Below are 26,941 nucleotides of genomic sequence, written 5' to 3' on the forward strand. Positions count from 1 at the left end.
GATTCAAGGCGAGCTGTAATAAAAAATCCAAATTTCTGTCAACACCATTAGTGGTCAAAACATCCCATAATCCATTAGCTGCTGGGATGCAGCTTTTAAACGTATCACATGATCGTCTCTAGCAACTGAAATTTGCTCTATCAGATGATTCAGATTTATTTTTCAGTCTGACACAAAGAGTTACTTCAGTTTTTGTTTCACACATAGATAGATAGAGAGAGAGATAGATAGAGAGAGAGAGAGATAGATAGATAGATAGAGAGATAGAGAGATAGAGAGAGAGAGAGATAGATAGATAGATAGATAGATAGATAGATAGATAGATAGATAGATCTATAGATAGATAGATAGATAGATAGATAGATAGATAGATAGATAGATAGATAGATAGATAGATAAGGCCTCAACTAATGATTATGTTCCTAATCATTCATCTGCAGATTATTTTACCAGTTCATTTCTTAGTAATTAATCAAGAAAATGAAAAGTGATAAGAAGTAGTAATAATTCTAAATGTGCATTTTTGCAGAAGCTGACATCTTTCAAACATTTTCAGTTAAAAAAATTAAAAAACTAAGAAAAGCAGATAATCAGATATCAAAAATAGTTTCAGATTTATTTTCTTAACAATTAATCAAACCATCTAATCACCTAATATTTACTTCCCAGCTCTGCCGTCGACTTTAGTTCTGTTTTTCTGCTTGTTTATGAATGTTGAACTTTTATTTGTATCACACACTGCACAGCTTTAATGTTTATTTCCGTATTTACTCTTAGAGGGCTCATGTTTTGCTTTGCCTATATAAAACCTCTGATGCTGTCAGCGCAAACCTCGGAATTAAGCGATCGACCAACTGTGTGTGTGGCCTGTTGGTGCTGCCTTCCTAACAGGCCGGGCCTCCTGCCTCCACTATGTGACCTGTTGGTCTGAGCGGCGCAGTTAATTACTGCAGCCCCCCCCCACTCTGTCAAAAGGTCCGGGCATGAATTATCACCTCTCCTGCACCCTGCACAGAGCGGCCACGCTGCTCTGCCCTGTCACTCACGTTGTTTAAGCTGCTCCAACGCCCTCCCCCCCCCCACTCACAGCTTGGAATAACAGACACGACTTTATGGGCCAGGTCCCATCTACAGTGCATTTGTCACACACGTGCACACTCACACACTCGCTCACAGGCGTCACTAACGGCTGCACATTCCCGGGGATTGCCGGCACAAGTATTGGGAGGTATTTGTGGCAACCCATTATCCCCTCAGATCAAACAGGATCTGCGTCTGAGCCGGGGATAGTCTACCTGCTCCGGGGACGAGGTCTGTTGTCAATTCCTCGGGGGAAACAGGAGATGGGTGGTCTCATCTGGCGCTCTGGTGTTATCTCTCACCTTGACCCTGCCTGCACCGACCGACTCCACTAGCTCGCCCGGCCCCATTGTTTCTTCATCTGAAGCCGAAACTGCCTTTCAGGGAAACGCCATATGGCTTATCTATTGTTGGCGGAGAGCCTGTCGTTTGGCTTTTAGGGAGGGAATACTGTAGATGCTGATAAAGCTGTTGGAAAATTAAATATTATGCTGGTGATGAAAGGATTTTTGCTCTTGTGAAGCATGTGCCGACCGCTCTTTCATCCCTCTGTTTCGTCTCTCTGTTTCAGAGGCCTGGACGGACAACTGACACGGGCTCTCCTGCACCGGCCTCCCTCGCCTCCCATTTCATCATTACCTCACTTCATATCTGATTAATTGTAGCTCTACTCATTTATCTTTCTGTCTAATGTCAGTGGTCAGCTCATTTATTATCACTCTCCATTCTAATTTCTCTCAAGTCACTCACCCATCAGAGGACAGTTGATAGCTGTATCACCTCTTTTTCACATGATCAAATCTACAACCTAGGCTCCTCTCTTGCATCCTCCCATCTATCATTTGCTCCCCTTATCTAGTCCCAAGTCCATTTCCCCATCCCCTGGTCCCACTGGCCACTTAGGATCAGCATGTGGTCCAACTTCTTCGTGCAGCAGGATGACGACGGTCGGATCGGGGTGGCCGCGGCCGGACCGGGTGGGGGGCTGGGTGGAATGAAGGGTGGTCGGGCAACGAGGCGAGTCCCCAAGATGAGTGACAGCCAGGAGGGGAAGATCAAGCTGGCCTTCTTCGTCGCCATCATCGGCGTGACCCTGACGGTTCTGGGCATGGGGACAGAGTTTTGGGCGGTGCTGGCCCAACCAAAGCATTTCGGCGGCAACCACACCTGCCAGATGGCCCACTACGGCCTGTGGAAGGGCTGCATCCGCACCCTGCTGGTGGCCGACATCGACCCGGAGAGGATGAGCTGCGGCCCTGCTGAACTACCTGGAGGTGAGACCGCTGGCCGCCACGTGTCTGTGTGTGTGTGTGTCTGCTCTGGGAGGTGTGTGTCGGTTTTCTCTGACTGTCTGCTCGTGTCTGCTCTCCTGCGAACTGAACGGCCCGGTCATGCAAATGTAACATCAGACCCAGGATGCAAGTGAATTAATAGGAAAAGGGTCAAATAGAGAATGCGTGCGAGAGGCTGTTGATGACATCATTAAGAAGAAGAAAAAAAAAACACCCCAGTTTTCCCTCGCCATCGTCACTGATGTGAAAACAGAGGGAGCAGGCATAGCTAATGTGGAATCTACCCTGTGGGAGTACGCTTACATCTGTAGGTCTTTTATCTGAGCTCATGAGGGACTAGGTGGAATCATGCTATCACCAGAGGTCTAAATACAAATTATTTATTATTGTGCCAACATATAAAGAATTGTCTGCACATTTGTGATATTGAGTCTTTTTCCCCTGCACGTTTGCCGTATGCGTACGTCCACAGTAGCCGTGCACAGGCAGAGACAGAGGACACTTGTGTATGTGAAGCTGCTTGCATACATATGTATCTAGGTCATCCTACAGATAATGTGCAAATTGAATCATTAAAGAAATGCAACGCTCGGAAACAGATCCCGCGGAACGAGGACCGCGGCGAAGCTGTTTGCAGTTCTTCTCCTATTGTGACAACACAAAGCAACACACAGGCACATCCAGCATTACACAATATTATCTTTGTGATTCATAACACTGTCAGTGCAGTGAGGCGTTACGGACGTGAAGGCTTTCTCTCCACTGAGCACCTAATCATCTCTCGTTGTACACACAGTACAGACAGGTGATAAAGGGGCAGACCACAGGTTTATTGTGCTGATGATCGGCCATGTTTAGAGTTGTGACAGCTCCTGTCTGAAAGCACTTGATTCGACTTGATCGCGGTTAGGTCCTCGGGACTGTGTGTCGATTATCTGCACGATGACCTATTTCTGTCTGAAAAGCGAGGCTCCAGTCGGGGCAGGTATTGGAAGATGGAGGAAGGCTCTGGGAGGATCCGCTCCAGGAATCACGGCCTGTCGGAGGAAATCGCCCGAGTAGGAGCGTGGGAGAAAACTAAAAAAGAATCACAGGGATCATATATATTCCTAAATACTATTCGCACACTTTATATCACCTGTAAAGACGTGTCACTCGATTGTTGTTGTATCCAGTTTTGCGTCTCAGTAGCAGATGTACCCTCCGTCTCCGAGCCTCCAAGATGGCCTGTTGGTGTGCGAGAGCAGCCAGTATGCTTCTGACAGTCCTCCTCACACTGTTGGCCCACGCCGCCCGGCGCAGATGGCCGTGAGCCGTGTTCCGAGGAAAACAACTGTTTTTTGCCATCTCTGATTCTCTTGTTCACGTCCCAGTTTCATACGCCTCTGGCCCCTGTCCCGGGCAAAGTGCGGCCCCCCCCCGATGCCGTCGCCCGTCAGAGGAACGTGACGGCTCAATAACCGGGGCCTCGGCCGGGGGAGTTCGGCAAGATCAGTCGGCCGTGATGGCAAAAAATCAGTATGCTGATAAATTGAGGGTCTGCTTCGATAAGAATGTTTACAATTGTGCGCGGGCCCAACAGGTTTGTGTGTGTGAGGAATATGTGCAAAGGCATGTGGTCATCTTGCCTGTGCGCTGGTGAAGCAGAGTGGAATCTGACTACTTCACACTTTTTGTCTAAATATAGAGGGGAGTGGGGGGGGAGGTCAAGGAAGAGGGACAGACCGGGACCGAGGAAGAGCGTAGTGATGCAGTATTAAACAACCCCTCTGTTTCCTCCCCCCCTCATCTCCCCTCACCTCCTTCTCCATCTGTGGCTCCCCTCTCTCACCACCCCTCCATCTGCCCCCCAACTCACTCCTCCTTCTCCCTGCCGTCTCACCCTCTCCATGAGCTTCCATCCATATCTCTTGCAGCCCCTCTTCCATCCTCGCTCACCCCAAGTATCCTCTTCCCCTCACTCGCTGCACCTCCATCTGCCCCTATACCCTCTGCCCCCCCCCCCCCCTCTCCCCTCTGCCTCCCACCCTCAATGTTTTGCTGTCTCTCACCCTCTCTGGCGGCACCATATGTGCGGTGCTGGGCAGTGTGTATGTGCGTGTGTGTGTGTGTGTGTGAGTGTAGCGATGTGTGTCTCTGGGTATTCCAGCTAATGCTTGATACTTGGATATAAATAGGAATGATGCCTGGAAGGACAGAGTGCATGGATGCATAGGAGGCAAATCATAGAAGACCAGCAGCCATCCATAAGAGTGCGTGTGTGTGTGTGTGTGTGTGTGTGTGTGTGTGTGTGTGTTTGTGATCTCTTTGTCTGATCTTTTGTTTTTACCCACAGAATCCAACTGCACCTACTTCAAATTCTTCACCTCTGGGGAGAATGCAGTCATATTCAAGAAGACGACTAACAAGAGTGAGACATTACACCTTCCTCTGTCTTTGGAGACACACACACACACACACACACGAGCGCGCACACACAGATACAGGCTAACAGTTACGCAGCAGCCTGCTATCAATATAAAGATGTTCACCACTGTGCTCACAGGACCATACTGCTGGTTTTTGCATGTTTTAGCCCATTAACTTCTGCTGCCACCCACTTTCCAGAGCAAAGCCATAAGCTATCAGACTGATTAATGTGTTTACCTTACCATCCAGGGCGACGCTGGCTTCAGCGCAGTCTGGAGATCAGCTGGCTGAGATGTGATACTTAAGATCACAGTCGACATAAAGTCTGTATCTGTTTCTAAAACTTCCTTGTTGATGCATGCAAGGAGCCTCTGACACATGACACACACTCAGGGCACTTACTCAGGCGAGAAGATATAGTGCAGTTTGACATCAATATGTTCACTTTTGTCTTCTTTTTTTATTGTAAGGTAATTTCGGAGGCTGCGGTTTTTGGTAGCGTTTAACTGCACTGGGTATAGAAAGGTGTCTGAAAGGAGTTTGCAGATTCTTCCTGTGTTGGTTTGGGTTTTCATCAAGTACTCCAGTTTCCTGGGGTTGGATTAGGTTAAGGCTGATAGGAGACTCTAAACTGACCGAAGGTGTCAATGGTTAGTTGTCCCTGCGTTACGTTGGTGACAAGTGAACCTCACGCCCAACCCTGGAGGAGAAGCACTGTAGGGATCGATATACATATCGATCCCTACAGTGCTTCTCCTGTACATGTATAGAAATATAATCAAACCATCAGATTCAACAATTTGTACTTTTGAATTAAAAACTAGATTTGCTATTTAGTGGCCTTTTCTAAGCTGAATTTCTGTGAACTGTTCTGTTCACCTTAAGTTCCAATTGCCCTTGATGGCTATGTGGACCCGCGCTGCTTATGGTGACACTGTATGAATAGGTGAATGTATAAGACTAGAAAATGGACTATATAAATACAGTCCATTCACCAGTCCATACCCAATTAAACTAAAATTCAAAATACTCTGTGCCAGCTGAAAATAATAATAATAAAGATACAGTTAATAAAAGTCAAAGGCATTGTGCGATATGAGCTCTTCTATAGAGATGTGTCTTAAAACGAGAGATAAATCAGGTAACAGATTTGACTCGTGTTCGGGGCCCTCAGGACAAAGGCTCCATCTCCGTTGGTTTTCAGCCAATGTCTGGAATGTCTTACCAGAGGATCTCAGGCTCCATCCTGGCTCGTAGGCAGATAAAAGCTGGGGTGCCAGCCCATGCCTGGCTTTAAAAGTCTTAAAAATAATTTTAAAATCAATAAAGAGGCAACCAGTGCAAGGATGCTAAAACAGAGGTGATATGGTCACATTTTGGGGATTGTGTTAAAACATCCGAGCGGCAGCATTCTTGTGTGACTGTAGACGGTGGATTGATTTCTGTGTAAGACCAATATAAAGGGAGGTGCAGTAGTCGAGGCGAGAAGAAACAACGGCTCGAAGGAATTCTTCCCAGTCTGTATGTTAGATAAAAGATTTGACCTTGGGTAGGTTTCATAAATGATAAAAACACTATTGTACAACCTTCTAAATGTTGGGTTCAGAGCCCAGGCTTAGGGCTAAGACCTCTTCCAGATTTCTAGCTGAGGATCTAGTAAACGGTGCTAGTTCACCAAGCTTTGCCGTGACATCATCCGGTGGAGGTGGGACCACAGACAATCACACCGGATCAGGAGAGGTCAAGTTGGAGTAAGTTGATTGTAGATTTCCTACAGTTTTGAACGTGTCCTCTAACCATAGTTTGTGGTTCGACCCCAGTCTTCCCTGTCCGCCTACCAAAGTGTCCTTGGGCAAGATGCTGAGCCCAAACCTCCCTGCTGCCTGTGCTGTTCTCATAGAGAGAGTTCCCCCCCTATATGCACTTAATGAATGTGCGTAAGTGGGGGAAAAAGTTACTGTCAAGTGCTTTGACTGGTCCTCAAGGCTAGAAGAGGGTGATATAAATACAGAACATGTTTAGCTTTAGCTTCTGCTCTCTCTCCTTTACAGATCTGAATCTTGCAGCAGCCATCTTGGCCCTGTTGAGTCTGACCATGATGGTCACGGGCTCCATCTGTATCGGAATGTCTCTGAGCAAGGGCGTACCGTTCTTTCTCAAACCCGCCGCCTTCTGCTTCATCCTGTCAGGTGGGACTTTCTGTGGAGTGACATCAGGGTTCATATTGAAACTGTGTTTCTTATAATATACTTCTAATCGGCCAGTTGACGATCATTTGGTCTTGTTGTAGACATTAATGTCTTGTATTTCTGTCCCTGTGTGCAGGCGTGCTGGTTCTCTTCTCTATCCTGATATTCCACCAGTCAGTGCTGGCCTTGTTGTCCAGTGATCACTCCATACCTCTGCACCACGAGCTGTCCTGGTCCGTGGCCTGCGTGGGCTCAGCGGGAGCCGCTCTCATTTTCGGAGGCATCCTCTTCATCATCCTCTCTCTTCCCTTCAGCCCCTGGCAGAAATGCTTGCCACACAAGAATAGCGCCACCTAACACTTGAATTGCGAAATGTACATATAGTATCCTTTAAGTGTAAATGTCCATTTCCTGAGGGCTGCAACTTTCAGGTTGCTCTTGGCATTTCATTTGTCATAAGAGGTCTTAATCAAACATTTGACAAAAAGTCATGAGCAACAATGAGGAATTCCCTTAGAGTTAAGATGAGAAAACATGTTTCTGTGTTTTTGTTTAGTAGAGAACAGTGGGAGTCACTGACTGTTACCTTGTTTGGCTCTATGGTGTGCTTACGTCAACAAGAGTCTAATAGATATTTCTGCTAGTAAGTATATATCTTTTCTAAATGTTCAGACACTTATAATATAACTTTTTGTTGTCTTTTACATATGAAAGTCCATTTCTGCCTAGTAATAAAAAAACTAAAACTATTTCAAAATACAAATTCTCATAACAGCAGATGTCAATAATTATCACAATATATCTCAAATTATTGTTTCTTTCAAGTTTAAAGAGCGATTTTTGCTCCTGAGTGAAGGTGGTGGTTTAAAACTGTTCTTTAAGAGCAGAGAATGACAAACATTTAAATAAATCTGAGGCAGATCAATTATGGTTTGTAAGCATTATATTGATATATTGCTATCTATGACAATAACATTGTTATAATCACTGATATTGCTTTATAGCTCCCCTCAAAGCAGCTTCTGTTTGTCTATGCCCTTTCCAATGACACCCACTGCAACAGAGCCTTTAGATCAATCCTCAGGATGAAACACTTTGTCACAGTTGAAGAATAAATCTATTTCATCGTTTGATAATTCTACAGTTAAGGTTTGGTTCATTTCCAGCACAGTGATGTTGACCTTGGAACAGTTAAAGAAACTCAGCAATTAATGATAAAAATCACTTTTCATGGTTCGGGAACCTTCATGATTGGAGCTACAATAAGAGCTGTGAGGAGTAATGTAGTAGATTAAAAGATGTTGGTTGTTGCTCGGAAAGAGGAAACAGGAAACAGGAAACAGGAAACAGGCTTAAGGGTGACGAGTCAGATATTAGCTCGACCCATCCATCCATCACAACCTCTAACCTTTGTTGCTCTGTGAGACAAACCCGTCAGAATTATTGGCTGCTATAGATTTTATTCAAATATTTTTTGCATTTTTGTCTCTTGGCAGAAATGGTCTTCCATTGTTAAAGACTCCTCTGCACCATCAGGACGTTTCTGATGATCTTACCAATCTCCTCATATTGTTGACTTATCGATAGAATCAATGAGTGTCGTTGATATTCTACACAGGTTTTTTTTTTAAAGACTTAATACTTGATAAACAGGAGGCTTTGGTTTTCATTATTTATTACTCTTGTGTGTTTTATCAGTATTGTGTGAATGCTGCTTTATTATATGAATCTAAGATGAATGATATCAACTGTGAGAAGAGATGAAAATACCATTTTGTATATCAGAGAATCATATGGACTCACTTAATAAGCTCAACTCTGTACATAATAATGATCATGGATGTTTATTTTGTGAATGGTCACTGTTTGTTAAGTTGTGTCCGTCTATTTGCAATTTGCAGTACATTTATTTTATTTGTGTCATCGGATGCTCACTTTTTCTCTCCACCAACAAATATTATTTTATGGATTATGCACCGCGCTCATTTCTATTCATGTTTATCTACAGTATGTGGCACTACTTCTGCTTTTCATTAAAGGGATTTGACATAATTGCCTCCCTTCTGTTTGTTGGCGTGACACCCTATCTGCCCTCAGACTTGACTTTCACCCATTTTCACCCCTCCACAGCGTGACTCCCGACCATTCTGCCAAACAACCACCTCCCCCCCAAACCCGCTCCGCTATAATTAGGCCAGAGCTCATAGCAATGCGTTTCGCTGCAGAGGTTGGGAAACCTTACCCCTTGAATTTCAACTATGCAACCCCCCGGCCTATCCTCATACCTGGGTGCCGACTCCTCTCCTCTCCTTCTACACCCCTGAACCCCCGGTGGGCCACTTCCCCCCGCTGTCTCCAGAGAAGCCCAGGGTCACTGTCCCTCTGCCGCTCGGCCTCCATACACACACACGCACACACACACACACAAACACACACACACACACACACAGACAACTGATCCAATCGGAGGTGTCCCAATATCTAATAACTGTTCTCACACCCGGCCAACCAGGGAGACGGGTGCCATCAAGGCAGTCCCGTACACTCACGTGGTAACCTTCGCACGTACACACACACACACAAACACACAACACACACACACACACACACACACACACACACACACACACACACACACACACACACACACACACACACACACACACACACACACACACACACTCATCTACCAGCGGGCAGAAACTGAATCCACATGACACACTATACTGGTTGTATATATAGCTGTTAATAGTTCTACTGAGACAGTGTGACAAGTGGTGCACGGGCCCTGGTTTGTAAATGGAAATGAGCTTCCTGGAATTCGCGATTAGACCTGTAGATTGAATAGTGGACCCTCAGAGAACAGGGAAACCGCAGCTGTTATCGCCGCTATGTTGCCAGAAGTATTAATGGCAGTATATTTTAAGATGCATGTAAGACCATGTATTATCCCAAACTGTGATAAGGAATGGTGTTGGTGCAGCGGCTGACATGAGCTTGCTCCGGCAGCCTCCTCCTTGAATCTCTCATCGCTGAAGCTGTGGTGTCATCCAGAGTGCAGGAGTTATGATAATAGCAGGGTCGGGTCCTCCAGAAAACTAATCCTTAAGGTCCACGAGCGCTGCGAGGAATCTCAGGCCCCTTGTGAAGGATGTGACACTGACTTCACGCTGCCCATATGCATCTGTATCACTTCTCGCCTCCGAGGGGACTCTTCCAGCTCGATCCACTCTGGAAGTATTCCCACATTCCTCCGTCCTGCCAGTGATGATCCCTCCGAGGTCGAGTCAAACCTGCCCAGTGGGCCGGAGGGACCCCGGCAGACTTTGACAGCGTTGTTAATTCAAAATCATGCACGAGGCACCAGATGGACCCCATCAGAAAAAAAAACAAAAAAAAACTCAATGTGCTCAGGAAGTGCAGTGGTCAGACAAAACCCTGAATTAATTTTTAGTTGCTTTTCTCATTATCTCATTTGACAAACACCGCCCATCTGGCTCTATCCATATATTTGCAAATATTATGAGCCTCAGGTCTGACAGAGAAGGTTGAAGCCTTTTAGGATCAAAGATTAGCAAAGAGACCTTGAGCTTGAGCGACTATAAAGCAATATTTGTTCCCTCATGGGGTGTGTGTGTGTGTATAATGGAAAGTACATTTACTCAGGTACTGCACTTAGACAAACTTTTACGATTCTTGTAGCTCGAGTTTTTTCCTTTTAGCCCATTTTGTACTTCTTCTATATATCTCAGGGAAATATTGTACTTTTTACACTGCACAAATATGACAGCTATATAGGCTTTATGGTTTATGTCTTATATACAAAGCATAATCAGTTTATACGATGCCATACATTTTGACCTCTGCCAAGGAGGTCATGTTAAACACCAGATGGCTTTCAACTAAACTTGCTGCAATATGGGTCAGAAAAGAACCCATTGAATCTTGGTGTGGATCCAGGAATACTTTTTCACTTTCTTTAACATTGTGAGATAAAAAGTTTTTTAACATTATCAGCAAAGGGAATAATTCATGCATCTTGATGATCAGGCACATTAAGGGAACTAATATCCATGAGCCTGTGGACCTGGTGCAGTTTGATTGAACTGAGGAGGCTACAGGGCCTTTGCTGAGGTCTGTGCTCTGTGGTGTTATTCTAGTTTCTTTACAGATTAAGACTGAATGTTCGAAGTTTGTTTGAAATCTGTTAACAACATATGATTTTCTGTATTAAATAAAGTGATCGGGGGTTGATGAGACTAATCTACAACATACATATTGTGCTTACATTTAATGATTCAATAAACAAAAATAAAGAATACATGATACAGAATAAATATAATATTCTACTTTTGATTCTTCGCGTAAAATGTAATCCTGTTATTTGTGTACTTAAACTTTAAATATCCGATCGAATTTTTTAATATATACAAATTGTTCAACAAGTTCAACAACTTGTTTGACTAATTATTTGTGTCTGATGTTGTTTTTACACAAAGTTCAATATATGAAAATACATTTCTCATTAGAGCCACTGATTCCATTTCATTGAAAAATTCAGAATTCATTATTTCACGAACTGCTGAACAGGATTTCTCCTGCTTCACTGTAAAGTTCTCAATATGAAGCCTTCAACTTTACACTTGGAGTTCACACTCCAGTTCACACTCCTGACCTTTGAAACTTGTTGTTTCAAGATGGAGATTTCCCTTCAGTAGAGGAATGTGTCAACTAGCTTTTGGAGCATGTTCCTGCTACTTTTACCAAAGCAACTACTTTCTCCAAAAATGATGCCTACAGATAATATTGAGGGATTCTCCAAACACAGGTTTATTCTCAGTTTGCTCTTCATAGGAGACGCCTGCTTCCTTCTCAGCAATATAAAGAAACAAAAGACAGAAGTCCGTGAATATGTCTGTTATTGTTTTTTTTATAAACTTCGTGCAATACAGTGTTTTAAGTTTATCACACATTTAGATAAACCATAATCATTTGTCTAGATATATCTATTCTCAACTACATACTATTCATATTGCCCACATAAATGCTATCTGTGCGCAGTTTTATCACATTTTTTCATTTTTTTCTCAAATGAAATCAAAGGAAATGAAAAGTCGTAGAATCTGGAAGCGTCTGGTTGTTGTTTCGTTTCTTCGTTACATCATGAAGCAGGTGTGTCCGTGGTTTCAACCCGGATCTGCACTCACTCGGGACAGTTCAGAGGAGAGAGAGTAAGGGATGGGGGGGGGGGGGGGGGGGGGATTACATGTGTTTACATTCTCATCAACATAAACAGAACAGGTCGGACTCCAGAGTCACAGGGGGAAGCACAGTGAGAAGGTTAGGGGTGATGAGACAAAGTAGGGGGCACACACTGAGGACGTGGACAGACACGGGCAGAGGGAGGGGTCGACGGCGGGTGAAACCACCCAACCAGAGTCCAGGGGGGGCACCGGGAACGAAGCACTTCATCCAAACCCGCCCTGCCCAGAATGCATAACCAGTTTAAACAGTGGTCCCGAAAAACGTATCTGTAGACTTTACAAATATATGTATGCATAAATTACAATGTACATGTTTCTTCGCAAAAAGTTTTTCTCTAGTGTTTTTTTTTTTTGTTAAACCCTCTCAACCCACATATACATATTCTATTTTTTTTGCCACTGAAAAGGATGAGTTGCATGTGTCACTTTGGGACTCGTCATGAAAAGAACTAAACATGATTCGATTGATTCTTTTTTTTTTCTGGTTGTTCTGCTCAGGCAGCGACCTTTTACCTGATTCTGTACAAATGTCATTATTCTGTGTCTCTTTTTATTTTCTGCTTCCTCCGGAGGTCGGAGGTTTCTGTTAATGCCCAAGAACAAACATCTTCAACACGACTAGAGCTACAAGTACTACTGTTTAACACTGATTAGAATGGAAATAAGACGAACAGAGGCCTGCAGGAAACCCAGGCTCGTAATAACGATGAAGTTGTCTCAGCCACTCACGTTATTGTTGCATTTCTTTCGGTATCAATATTGGAAGACAATTTACAGTATTCACATCTGACTTCATGTTATAAATGAAAATCATATAATATGGGGGGGGAGGGGGGTTTAAAAAGAATAATACAGGCTCACATTCTCCCACATGTTGTGCACACTCATGCTTGACACTTTGACACAGCTACACACAGCTCAATGCGGCTGCGCATGGAAGAGATTCACAGTTAGGTTTGTCAAGATCCAAAAGTAAAGTGGAAAAAAAAACAAAAACAAACAAAACGTCCAAAATTAAAATTCCGTTCCAATCCATAGTGTTTGCAAATACAGCTAGTTTGTAATAACGCTAAGAATAATCACAACAACAATTGTACACTAGTGCTGATCTGGTTAAATTAGCAGGAATATTGCACAACAAAATATGTGAAACATTTTTTTTTCTCCATAAGAGCCCAGGGTTAATTGCGTTTGATCATTAACAAAATAAATCATTTCTAGCACATTAAAATATCAAAATAGTTTTATTGTGAAAGTCCATTGTTGTTGTTATTATTATCGCTCTGTTATTACTCCTCTTCGTTTTGTTCTCAGTGAGATTGAGTCGACTAAATAACAGTGAACATGGAGGGAGGGATCGACCCTTTCATTTCTCTGGCTGCCTCTCGTTCCTATTTTATTTCCTGTTGAGCCGCAGTGCTCCCCTCTATCTGTCCTCTCACTCTACCACCCGTCCTCCCTCTCTCCCCTCCTCCTCGCCTCCCCCTCTCACAGCCTCGCTCTACACAGGCGTTGTCTTCCTATTGAGGGTGTTAGAGTTGCTCTCCCTGTCCCCCTTGAGCCGGTCCAGAGTCCCCATCCCTCGCTCCCTGTCGACTGTGGACGAGTTGAAGGGCGGAGGGCCGGAGCCCACCGAGTTGGGCATCTGCGCGTTGGAGTTGGAAGAATTTGAAGGGTTGTGGGACTTAAGCGAGGGGAGTGTGCCGCTCATCATCACTCCCCCTCCACCCCCGTCCTTTGGGAAGCAGTTGTGGAGCTGGTAGAGCGTGGCCCTGTCCACCGTTCCGTACATGGGTGGCAAGCCGCCCAGTTTGGGGTCGCGGGACAACGTGTAGAGGGAGATGTCACCTCCAGCCAGGGCCGTGTGGGAGCGGGAGTGGGGGTTGGGTAGAGTGGACACTGAGATGGGCCCCTGGGAAAGCAGCGCGGACGGGGGCAGGCCAAAGTTCTTGCCCCCACCTCCCCCTACAGGTGAGGGGTCTCGGGACCGAGAGGGGTCGGTGGAGCGGGACGAGGAGCGGGATCGGCGGCGGAAGCGGTAGCTGGGCAGGCGGAGCATGGCGTGCGTCGTGCTCTTGAAAATGTCGGTGCGCGAGCGGCAGCGCAGCTCCTTGTTCTTCTCGATGTAGATGTTGACGGCCAGCACCCCGACCATCTCGGCCATGATGAAGGACAGGCCTCCGAAGTAAAAGGACCAACCGTATGAGTACTGCCACTTCTTATCCTCATCCTTCTTCGGAGAGATGTCGCCCAGCGCAGCCGAGATGTACACGATCACACCGATGATGTTACTCAGTCCTGAGAGAGCACAGAAACAAAGAGCTGAACACACTCGGAGGTAAAAAAAATAAAAACCTCTCATGCACGAACAGAAATAGTCTCAACATTAAGGGTCAAGGTCTGCAGGTCAAGTTTCAGAAGGTTCTACTGTTGAAATTTTGAGAAAAATAAAGGGAAAGTTGGCAACTTTTTCATTAAGACTCTAATAACTTGCTCCTATTAAATATTACTCAACATTTTTTGTTCAAATTTCCAATGGAAAATCAGCTAAATTTTCCTTCTATGTTCATAACAAGCTAAAAATATTTTTTTCAAATCATTAAGAGGTGACAAATCATTTTCACCTCACCCTTGACTGTGATAAACAAAGCATAAATCGACTAAAAGCTGTTACAGATATTCTCAAGAGCAGATACAGGCACATGAAAAACACACATACCTGCAGCCACAAACAGGATCCCAGCCCCCAGGATGATGTTTCTTTTGCTCTTATACAAGCGACTAGCAGCGATGCACATGCCTCCCATCAGCAGCAGGATGGCACTGAGGATCGGGAAGATGTTGGAAGCCCTGACTACCCCTGAGCACAGGAAAGAAATATTACAAGAGGCACATCGAGGCTGGAATGACTTTTTACTGAACTAATTGATTTACTGAAATAATAGTTTGCCCTTTAGAAATATGCAACCAATACCAATCCCATCCTCTTGTCAAAGCTACGCCCCCAAAACACATGAATGTTTGGAAGCCGACTCTTCCAGCCAATCATTGAATTTGGTCCGAATTATATAATTGGTCATTAAAGTCCAGAGGGGCACAGACACTGGCTATTTTTTTTCTTTCAGAATACTATTTTCAGATGGGTTAAGATAAAGAAAATGATCAACCCTATCTTTAAAATATCCACAAAATATCCACAACATAGAAAATAGAAATGGTTGAAGCTGCTTCATTAAGAATATTCACACAATAATTAGTGAGGAAATTAACTACTCATTTCTAGGCACATTGCTGAATCAAACTCTTCCCATGTGACCTTCTGCCTACCATGCACACAAACACACGCACACACACGCACACAAACACACACGCACACACGTCAACACTCCTCTCTCATCTAGGACAACTAGGCCACGGGAGAGAAAATGCCACCTAAATGCCAGCAAAATGTCTCTGCAACATTGTAAACAGAACACAGGCTTTGTGCACGTGCACACATGTAGCATATCATAGAGCGCAAAAAATACCACTGCAGGGCCATGGGCACAAACTAGGGCGCCCCACCGCCCATGTCTTTCTGCTTATTTTCTTGCTGACGTTATCGTCCGAGGAAAGAACGATACAAACACCAGATCACAGGATGTGTAGAGCAGGTCTGGGTATGTTTTCTCTTTATTTGTCTTCTCCTTCCCTCTCCCTCGTCATCCATGTCTTGTAAAGTGGGAATTGACTTACGTAGGACGTACTCTGCCCCGTCATGGTCAAAGTCTGCATCCTCCGGGAAGTGGTTGATCTGAGAACAAACTCCTCTCTTCACTCCTGAGATTTAAGAGGAGAAACAGCGGTGACCAGACACAACAAAAAACAAGACCTCATATCTGAGAGCATTGAGAAAAGAGAGCAACAAATATACTCCTGAGACAAAGTGATTGACACCTGAACACAATCATGTCTGTGCTAGAAAATCCCTTTTTTGAATCCAAGCACATGAGCCCGGCGAATAAAACTACAACATACAAGGTTAATAATGGTGTTTATAGGAAATGTAAGTTAGTAACATCACATGCACACAGTACGTACACACGTGTAAATACATACAAATATGCAGACACAATGGCAGACAGGTAACTACCCGCCTGGGTCTTGCATGTAGACAGACAGAGGAACGGAGGGATGCACGCACGATGATCACAGCACACCACTGTGGCTGACGGATGGATTGGAAGAGAGATGAAGAGATGGAATGAGGAGACACAGATGGAGGGAAGCAATGGAAAGACGTGGGACGAGCTGGTGTCTTTCTCACAGCTCTAACTTTCCCACAGGTTGCTCTGTAAAGAAACAGATGGAGGTAAAGAGGGATGCGACATCAGTGTTACCGTCCTAAGAGCAACATGCAGATCAACAGACTTCAGACTGTGAAACAGGTGAAACATGATCTCAAGCTCCAGGGACATTTTGAAACCTTAGAAACATTGGAGCAAATTTGCAATTTCAGCAGATTTCCTCGAGTTTCTAAAGGTACACGGTGATTGAAGGATCTCAGTGGTGGACGAGGGAAATTCAGAACTTTGTTTTATAAAAAGTACCTTAACCAAGTATAAGTCATGCACTCAAAATCCAATCAAATAAAACATATCATTTGCTAAATATACTGTTGTCAGATTGTAAATCTGATGTAATGTCAGGTAGTGGAGTCCAGTCTCGTCCAATTGTCAAAAGATAAATCTCAAGTTCTTGAGAGAGAATTGTGAAAGTACTACAGAAGAATTGTATCAATTTTATATTATTTTTAAAAATACTTCCTACAATTCCTTTCTTTTATATTATTGGCCAAATTGACCTCTGTAAATCTCGCAGAATTACACAGCAGTTATATAAATGATAGATTATCGTTTAAAAGGAGATAAGGTCTTTTTTTAAACGGGCCCCAACAGAACACTAAGAGAGAAAAGAAGCCATCATAGTCTACCATATTAAATCTATGTTAATCTGTAAATACTTAATATGAAAAATATTAATCTGAAGAGTAATGAGCAACCCCGGCTGTCAGATAAGTACAGTTGAGTATTAAGTAAAATAATTCCCTCTGAAATGTAGTGGAATCGCTTAAAATGGAAAACCGCGAGTAAACTGCAAGAACCTCAACATTTTGCAGAAGTTCAGTAGACAAGTATAAGAAGTTGCATTTCCTTCTTCACTGATTCCTTGATTTGAATAAAAGCTCAGACGTCAGGGCACAAACTTACAAATGACTGCGCTTTATGAGCAAATATCCTCCGAACTAAATGAAACGCTCATTGTCAGGTAAGTCAGTGCGACCCCACCTCCAGTAAACCTGCAGGGGAGCGCAGGAGAGGAGGAGAGGACACGTCTCTATCCACAGCATACTGTGCCACCCACCCGCGGGCATAAATCTTTCAGCGCTAACATGTCCTGCATTTCCACTCGAGCTACACCTCACTGCATCACTGCACGACTACTGAGCATCTATCTTGGCGGAACACTCCACAGACATCAAGGATACTTGACCTCTAAGCCATGCCAAGACACTGTCAGCTTTGCTGCACCACAATGTGGAAGCAAAGACTGTAAAGAAAAGAGCTCCAACGAGAGAGAGAAGGAGGAGGAACCAGTGAAAGATGAAATGCAATGTTTGGGGGAGTGAGAGAGGAAGAGCGAGCGGAGACACCGAGGGAGTGAGGCGATGGAGGGAGTGAGTGGGGGTGCACTGCAGAAGAGCTGCAAGGGCTCGAGCTTATCTCTAATTGGCTGCTTTGCTATCAGGAAGCTTAGAGATGAGGACAAATTAGTTCTGTACAATAACCAAGCGCAGGATGGGCCGGGGCCGCTGCATGAGGGGAGCCGGGAGGTTCTCCTGGAGACAGAAGAGCCGTTACCTCAGTGTCTCACCACAGATCACTCACCACCATCACCACCACCACCACCCCTTTGGCTGTAGCCGCTTCACTCCAGCCCAGCCCTTACTGTTGAGTGTCAGCCAGTCACTGCAATGTATAATGAATTAGCAGCTTGTGTTGCGCTGACAAGCTGAAGATTGAGAGGTGGCTGCTGCCAGTTTCTGTATCTGCCGCCAGTTGGAGCGAGGGAAGTTGACGGTGCCGGCGTGAATGTTGGTTTGCAGCAAGACGCAAAGACAAAGATGAATGGACTGTTCTGATTTCAGCGTTAGGCTCCAGTATCATGCAATTAACCCGCGATTTAAAAAATGTCTTTTCACGATTGCACGGTTAAAAAAATACCGACAGGATCGTGTGTATGTTGATGTTAGAGCAGCTGCAGTTTACGGTTTCCACCGAGAAGCTTTGACATTGACATTGAGAGACAAGCAATGACTTCAGTTCAGTTGGATTCATCACTAGTGCAATGTCAATTTAGGGATCAAATAATCTACTAGACTAGAACTTAGTAGAGTGCAAGCATCCACCAACAGTCCCCTTACATATCGGGGTCCCTTAATGTACCTGATTTATATTTACATCAAGTTAAATTAATTATTCCTTTAGAAACTCGGAAAATATTGAAAAACTTATCTTTTCATGAAGTTATTTAATTTTGTACCCATACCACATCCTTGCAACAAGTTTCCTGGTTATCCGTCCAGGAGCTTTTGCATAATCATGCTTACAAAAAAACACAACAACTAAAATACAGAGGCAAAAAGGAACGTTTTAAATGGCAGCAAAGTCTATATCCAGAATTCTTTATATCACTGTGTTCTGCTATAACACCTCTATGTTTAGATGAAATGTAGATAGTTTAATATGTACATATCTGTACATCTGTTGTCTACACAGCCACAGATAAAGGGTCCAGCTGTTGATCTTCACTCTGAGCATCACCTCCAGTCAAACAAATCCTGAACCTCACAGCTCAATCCTTGGAGAATCAAAGCCAATACTCTCTTAAGAGCAGTGAAGTGGTTTTGGAAATGTCCTTCAGCACTTTGAATTCCCATTTTAGAAATGTCCTAATATCCTTTACTTTACTTGACGTAGAACCTTTTGTTCTGGATGCCAGTTTTTATTATTTAATCGTTCTTTCTGGAGACAAAAAGGTTTTGCGTGTCATTCTGGGATGGTGGACGCTCTGAACACTACAATATTCATGAAGCTCTGTCATTGTTGCTTTGGAGAAGAAGCTAATCCAATGCTCTTCAGTGCGTGAGGAAAACACTACGCCATAACTTAAATTTGAAGAAATAAGTTTCCTCATTGACATTGGCAGGTAACAACATTTTGCCCAATGATTGGATGTTTCTCAGTTATGTGCATCTTTGGAGTTGAGGTTGACTTTTCATCTTTGTGTTCAGTGGCTCTAATAAACTGATGTAAATGACGAATGTGGCCCAAATAGCACAAATCCGTTCGACCTTCGGCACCTTTGGTTGACATGCGGTGTTGCTATGACTTACTTGTGGCCCAGATCTGGCAAACAGAAAGAGGGCTGCCTAAGTGCCATCATTCCAAGTGGGCCAGATGTGGGATGTGAGGAATGTGGGATTTAAGAGAAATCTGGACCTAAACAATTATGCTATGTGTGATGGAAACGCTCCAATGCCTCGATGTAAAAGTGCCCTGCTTCTATCTTACATGAAATAACACTCAATGGTTTACATTACAAAAACATATCCAATTCACTCTTCTTGATTTCTGTTGCTTGACTTTAATCCCTACTTGTCCTGAAGGTGAGAATATCTAGTCTGACTAATGTTGCCTCTACTTTAACCAAAAGCGTCACCAGGGCTAAATTACTCGACTGAAATTAGCATCTTCAATGTCAGCAAACTTTTCCCAGCCCTCATCCTCGTCGGTCCAAATCCCAACAACAACCCCAAAATGTCTCCCGCAGCTTCCTCTCTACCTTCCAGGCAGCATATCCTCCACAGTCCGGAGTGGGTGAGCGCCCCGGGGTCCTTCTTGTCCTTGTTGTGGGGGTCATCCTGGGAGACGTTGGCCGTGCTGTTGCAGATGAGGGCACGGGAGTACAGCCAGTAGTCCGTCCCTATTGCCACCGTCATCAGGCCGAAGGCAGCGAAAGCCCCCACGGTGGTGAGGAGGATCTGGATCCCCTTCTCACACACCATGCCTTCAGAGAGGAAAGAAGGAGGAGAAGGGGAAGGGTGGACATCAGGGGGCGCAGAGGACACAGAGAGAACACAAGCAAATGTTTATTTTGGATTGTGAGGAGGAGAAAGGATGAGGTAACCGAACAGTGAGTTCGCAGTCACACACAAAGTGGAGTTTTTTTTAAAACAGCAGGTGAGATGACGAGGGGGCAGGGAGAGGCGAGGGGCACCGGTGGGAGGGAGAGAGGGGAGCGGTGAGAGAAGACGAGAGGCAGGAGGAGGCGGACGTGGGAGGTGCATAAGTGGGTCCATGATGTGTCCTTGGAGGAGAGTTGGATGACTCTGCTGACTCCGCTTAACAAGACAGAATTGATGTGAAACACAACAGATCACACCCTCCCAATCTCAGGCTACTCCATATTCATGACCCTGACACCGTTCTCCCCCCTCAGAGTCAGCAGGGCTGGTGATGAATACACAAACACACACATTCGTATACACGCACACACACAGCAGCTCCAACACAAGATCACCCGATAAGTCTTTATTGGAGTGGAGAGTACATACATGCAGTTAGAGTATCATAAGTATCTGAGTTGCTGTAAATCTACCTCAGTGGTCTAAGGTTAATACTACAGATATTGTGTTGTAGTAACTTTTAAAACAATTCTCCTTTTCCTGCTGATAAATCTGATAGTGTGAGAGATTCTAACATGGTCAAACAAAAACTGAAAGTCCAAAGTGTGACAAAACTTACCTGACGCCGAGTTTCTATCCTTCGACTCCATTTTGAAATCTTTCTTTTCCTCGTCAGTGAAGAACGTGCTGTCCCCTCAATCCGGACAGCATCCATCGACTGTTCTCACCCGCTCCCCTCTCTCCTTTTTGCACTCCTCCTCTCTCTTTTTGCCTCTTTCTGGTTTGTCTCTCCCCCTCTCTGAGTCTTTCTCGCTGCAAAGGTGGTGCCGCTCGGAGACTGTGGCTCGTCCCCGCTCGCTGTCCGGCCGCTGTTAGCAAGAGGCTTGGAACTCAGGACCCATGGTCTCCGCTCTACAGCTGCAGCACAGGAAGGAAAGAAAAGGACAGCGTTTAATTACAGAAGCATTTATTGTAGGTCACAAATCGGAGTTCTTCAGTTTTTGAAAAGTCCTCAACAACTGTCGTGAATTGTAGGGATTACCATACAGTTCAGTACGTCCATTCACATTCCCCTCAGGATGAATTCCAAGCACTTTGCTGATCTCCTGAGATTTGCTCTATAAAGCGCCATCAAAAGTTCATCATAATATTTGTATAATACTTGTTTTAACACCAAATACTTGTAAAATATCATGGAGGATGGAGGTTATGATTTTGTCTGGTTAAAGAAAAACTGCTCTTGGTGTGTATCTATTTTTTATCACTTTCTTTTACATTGTGAGAAAAAAAATTCCACCTTTTTATTAATTTCTCAGAGAATAACTGATGGAACGTGATAAAAAATAAATCTTCCATGTTCAGGGGACTGATATTTATGAGTGTATGGAATTTGGTGCAGATTCAGATAAAACACTGGATGTAGTGAGTTTAAATGTGGTTGCATAAGGAGACTGCTGGGCCCTGGCAGAGGTATGAGCTCTACCGAGAGCTAGCTGTTAGCATGTTAGCATGCTGACATTTGCATTTAGCCCAATGCACCACTGTGCCTATGCAGAGCCGCTATAGCATATCACAGGAGACTTAGAATCTCGCTGCTTGAGGATGAATGGAGTGACGTTGTGAAGGCCGCCACTGATTAATTTGCTGTCAATCAATTAAGTAACATTGATTGATGGAATAGAAGCAGACGGTGTTAATTCGACAGAGTAATTAGAGCAGTGTCAGTATTACAGGCTAAAGACAGAGCAAGTTGTACTGCATCTATCTGAATAAGAGGAGCAAGAGGGGGAGGCAGGGAGGACCAACCCGACATTGTTACCATAGCAACATTGAATTCCAAAGTCTGGATCAGCATAGAGCGAGGGGGGGGGGGGAAGAGATAGAGGGAGAAAGAGCAAAGCGGAGAGAGAGGACAGAGAACAGAGATGGGAGAGAAAGAGGCAGAAATGAGGGGGAACATTTCATGTCATGATGGCACGATAGCGTCGACTCTGAAACCCAAGACAGACGGACGCACTAGTGGGCTAATGCTCTATCAATAGATTTGTGTGTGACCAATGCGACACAGATGCTCCCAGACACACAAACACACACACACACACACACACACACGCTTCATGAACTCACAAACACACACAAGCAGGGTCTCACTGTCTTTTCCGGATGGATTCAAACGAAATGTGCAGATGAAGGAGCGCCCCGTTATTCCCCCAAAACATTATTTAGCAGACATAATGCAGCGCAGTCACGTCTGTTAATATTTCATGATGCAATATGGCACCGCGATCAAAATAGGTTACATCCTGTTTGCATTGTGAGACCCGAAACAGAGCTGCCTCAGAGACAGGGGGAGAGATGACGGTGTGTTGTTTGTGTGTGTTTGACGCGCGTGCACATGTGCGTTGGTGTGCACGTTTCCCCTCCATTGCATCTGTGGATGGGTCTAGTCCAATCTTATTGAATCCCAGTAATGTTCCCCTCAGCTCCCCTCAGTTAGACAGTTAGCCTCGTATCTCTGCGTTCAGCCTCCTTATTATGTAAACTGTCAAACGACACCGCCACAGTGCAGCTTATTTATACATTGTGGGTTCATATGTGCGAGCAAACAAGTGAATGTGATTGTGGAAGTGTGTTTGTGTGCGTGTGTGTGAGTCTGTGTCTGTGTTTGTGTGTGTGTGACCTTCCAACCCTATCAACATACTGCCTTCCCTGAGGAAAATACATGTCCAGGAGGGATTACACTATCTCCAAAGCCTAAAAATACAGTATCTAATGTGTGTGTGTGTGTGTGTGTGTGTGAGTGGTCTTTGACTCCAGTATTTAATGAATGACCTTAAGAATAACCCACTAAGACTGAGTTATTCCCCGTAGCGAACACTCCCCTGTGTGGGAGATCATAATTGTCATTTAATTATCTGTAATTTCTATTTTCCACCAATAATTAAGAAAGAGGGATCGAGGGGAATGGGAGCAAGAGCGCGTGAAAGAACAAGAGGGCAAGAGAAAAAAAGAAAAGACAGAGTGAGAGTGTAACTGAATTGGTTAGAGGGACTGTATGAAAATTATTAGCGGGAGCGATGGGGTCACAAATGGAAAATTTAATTTCTCTTTTAGCTGAAGGTGGGTAGCCTGAATTTTGGGAGCTCGAGGGAAGGTTTTTTATTCCGGCCAATTTAATTGTAAATGTAATACAATTAATGGCTCATTCAAAGAGGGATAGAGGGAGTGCAGGGATACATCGGTACAAAATAATATGTTGAGTGCCAAATAATAGAAGGGTTTGAGTAAATAAAACAGATTTTCACCATTGACAGTATAAACAGATGGACGATATGTCTCTACTTCCTCCAACCATCCATAAATGAGGCTAAAATATGCCACATAAGGACACTGCCATCTTGCAGAGTTGAAGCCAGAGTCACCAGCAATCAAGATGGAGCAGCAGCAGCAAGGTCCCGGCAATACACACGCTCGACCAATCACGAGTCAGTCTCAGCTGTCAATCGTGAAGTTTCACCCTATTCTTAAAGCATTAAATGATTAAATCCTACAGTAAAAACACTGGAACATACGTAAGCGTGATATGATCGACCTACAACGATAGAAACCATCTTTGAGGAAAAAATGATATCTAACGTCTACTTAGACTTTTTAGGTTGGCTCGTGTCCCATCCATTAGCATGGAGGAGGAGGGATTTATGAGCTGTGCTGCGGCCAGCCAACAGCTGGCAGTGAGACGCTTTGGCTTCTTTTTGGAGGAGCAGTAACAAAGTCCATCTTTATTAACAGTCTATGATTTACACCATTCAACAGATCTTGTTTAGGTCGGCGTATTGCGGAAAATGTGTATGAGGCCTTTGGTGCCTGCAGGGGGCGATGAGTCTGAAGAAAATGGACACAAAAGGAGGTGTGGTGTAAAAAAGAGAAGTGAGTCTCCCAAACCTCATCTCTACATGAAACCAACAGCTCAAAGCTACAAGCGCAGCACATCCAAATCTATGACAAAACAGTTGCCTAGGGATGCATTGTGGGTAATGTATGCACCAGGTTTCAACATTTTTTTTTTTTTAAAGTGACTCAATCTCTAGTTGTGCTCCCATCCATTAACCAACCTTACCCCTTTCTGGGTCCTAATCCTGATCCTTCACAACCCCAACAATGTTCTGAGTGGAGTTCTGAGTCTGCAGATTGTTCCCTCATCAACAGGGCCTTGCTTTTTTACATATAGTCCCTGACAACAGTAGATTTGACTGATTGCTGAAACATTTTGGGTTATTTCAGATTCAGAACAGAGTGGGATAAGTAAAGGTTTCCCTTTGCCATAATGCAGAGCTTTTCCAGAGCGAACTTACCCTCTCAGTGTTGCTTTTATAGTAGGTTTGCAGCACTCAGAGGACTCTGGACCAGCCAGAGGCCAATTAGCTGCAGCAGGCTGTACTGCAGCAACAAAGGCCGAAGAGCATAGCTTTGGGAGCTAGCTGCTGCAGAACCATTACAGAACCAGGCCCTCGCCTGTCAGAGAACTTGAGTTTGTAATCAGATCTGCCAGTGTGACTCATCCCCGGCATGACAGAATACCTTGCTTTTAAAAAGCACATTCATTGAGCTTTGGCTCCAATAATGCCGCCATAAATCACATGAGAGTTTAGGATTTTGTAGCAGCTGCTGCATTAGCTATTCATTGCATAAATCAACTACCAAACTGCTTGTTGAATAAATGATGACATCTGTAATAAGTTTTTTCCTCCACACATTTAAAAGCCAGTGGTCCTGTGTGGACATGTCGGGATAAACAACAAGGTCGCACCAAACTGTCTGTTGCACGTCAAATAAAAAATAAAACAAATCCCGTAGTGAGTATAAATGACATAAGCTAAAACTGATTCTTGACCAAAAGAGCAAAATTGCACCATGCGGGCCGACTTATGATGACAGCTCTAAAAATACAAGCTGTGGGTTCTATTCTCAGTCCTGATGGCAGCAGTGAACATTAAGACAACATTCTGAGCCTAAATATCCAGAGCAGTGACCGAGATGATTCCTCTCCTTAATCATGAGAGCAAGCTGCACACCTGAGCTCACGGCTGAGATCCTGCAGCTGGCACGCACGCACACACACTCACACACACACACACACACACACACACACACACACACACACACACACACACACACACACACACACACACACACACACACACACACACACACACACACACATATATGCACAAGCACACACACAGGTGCACAGAAAGTGATCAACATGCAAACAAACCCTTGGCATGCGGGAACATATGAAGGCTTCAAACCCCCACAACTGTCAAAATGACGACAATAAAGTCACGAAATAGGTCGTCTTTAAACGGCACTTCAAAGCAGAGCAGAATTACCATTAAGCTCGTGTGAGGAGTCCACCAAGATGCTCGAACTGCATGTGACCGAGTCTCTGCCTATCTGAGCAGAACAGCCCGAGGAGGCAGTGACAGTAACACCTTGGTCTAAGAGGCTCCAAAAATAAAGTGTCTCTGGATGACCTGACGCTCATGGACCCATGAACCTATGCTTAAATCCATGTGCATGTGCATGAAAAAGAAATGAACAAAGCCGAGAAGAAAAATGAATCGCAGATTTTCAAAGCTACAAAAGACAGAAGCCTTAGTAGAGATAGAGGGGCTGCAAGTGTTCTCCTTATCATGTAAAAGTGTAAAAGTAGTGATGGTAGTCTACTAATGTTGTGAGCACCCGGGTAACATGAGCTGTGGTTTCATTAACACATGACATTAAAATTAGATTGAACTGCAGACGGATTGTCCTTGATCACATGAAAGTAGGATACAAGTCTAAATGCACCCAGGACACTTTGGGGACAGATTGTGATCAGATCAGCCAAACCACCTCTGGTGGTGGTCAGGGACATTGTGATCATACTGTACAACGCATGCAAGTGTAAATACACACACATTTTTAATCCACATATAACAGCTCTGTGGTTGGAGTAGTCCTGTAGTCCTAACCAGTGAGGTGGCGATAGTTAGGCAACTATAGCAGGTATGCTACAGGCATCAGTTATCCTCTCAGTCCTCACATGTCACCTGTGGATGGAGATGAATCGTAACCAATCGGAAAGCAAACAAGATGACAGTGTTATGGATACGGCTACCACCCGCTTCTATTCTTCTTCTTCTATCTTTTTTGTCGTTGTATTTTGGACCAGTGCAAATGAGAGGAGGAGGCGACGTGAGCTGCACAGAGTGATCCGATCACCAGCAGATTTCAATGTCAACACTGGGGACATACGTTAATACCAGTGTAAATTTAATCAGGTAAAAAGTCTCAATATAGAATGAGCTTCAATGCATTTTAATACCAGGTGTAAAAGGGGTCTAAGAAAGTGTAAACATCTGTGGACATTGGGTTCGTGAATCGTTACCAAAGCAAAATCCCTGCTCGTGCAAATCGCAAGCAATGGATATTTACATT

General features: G+C 44.3%; 2 protein-coding genes across 2 annotated transcripts; one reads left to right on the forward strand and one right to left on the reverse strand.

Annotated features, from left to right (window-relative positions):
• Nucleotides 1-1,990: 1,990 nt before the first annotated feature.
• On the forward strand, nucleotides 1,991-7,327 carry cacng6b (calcium channel, voltage-dependent, gamma subunit 6b). Its single transcript, XM_053433279.1, has 4 exons — nucleotides 1,991-2,354; nucleotides 4,708-4,782; nucleotides 6,833-6,970; nucleotides 7,107-7,327. The coding sequence occupies exons 1-4, from the start codon at nucleotides 1,991-1,993 to the stop codon at nucleotides 7,325-7,327; spliced, it is 798 nt and encodes a 265-aa protein (XP_053289254.1).
• Nucleotides 7,328-13,735: 6,408 nt separating this feature from the next.
• cacng8b (calcium channel, voltage-dependent, gamma subunit 8b) lies at nucleotides 13,736-21,111 on the reverse strand. The gene is made up of 5 exons (XM_053432963.1): nucleotides 21,081-21,111; nucleotides 20,119-20,343; nucleotides 15,970-16,053; nucleotides 14,954-15,094; nucleotides 13,736-14,532 (listed from the first exon to the last, which is right to left on the reverse strand). The coding sequence occupies exons 1-5, from the start codon at nucleotides 21,109-21,111 to the stop codon at nucleotides 13,736-13,738; spliced, it is 1,278 nt and encodes a 425-aa protein (XP_053288938.1).
• Between the last annotated feature and the right edge of the window lie 5,830 nt (nucleotides 21,112-26,941).

The sequence above is a fragment of the Pleuronectes platessa genome, chromosome 10 (genome assembly GCF_947347685.1).
Source record: "Pleuronectes platessa chromosome 10, fPlePla1.1, whole genome shotgun sequence".
Classification (NCBI taxonomy): Eukaryota; Metazoa; Chordata; class Actinopteri; order Pleuronectiformes; family Pleuronectidae; genus Pleuronectes; species Pleuronectes platessa.

What these genes read in the sequence shown, in the direction of transcription:
- cacng6b (XM_053433279.1), top strand. Translation starts at nt 1,991, where the DNA reads ATGTGGTCCAACTTCTTCGTGCAGCAGGATGACGACGGTCGGATCGGG. An exon ending in CCCTGCTGAACTACCTGGAG is followed by an intron (nt 2,355 to 4,707) that starts GTGAGACCGCTG and finishes TTTTACCCACAG; the next exon opens with AATCCAACTGCACCTACTTC. An exon ending in CTTCTGCTTCATCCTGTCAG is followed by an intron (nt 6,971 to 7,106) that starts GTGGGACTTTCT and finishes CCCTGTGTGCAG; the next exon opens with GCGTGCTGGTTCTCTTCTCT.
- cacng8b (XM_053432963.1), bottom strand. Translation starts at nt 21,111, where the DNA reads ATGGAGTCGAAGGATAGAAACTCGGCGTCAG. An exon ending in GGATAGAAACTCGGCGTCAG is followed by an intron (nt 20,344 to 21,080) that starts GTAAGTTTTGTC and finishes TCCTCTCTGAAG; the next exon opens with GCATGGTGTGTGAGAAGGGG. An exon ending in GATCCTGTTTGTGGCTGCAG is followed by an intron (nt 14,533 to 14,953) that starts GTATGTGTGTTT and finishes GTGCTCTCTCAG; the next exon opens with GACTGAGTAACATCATCGGT.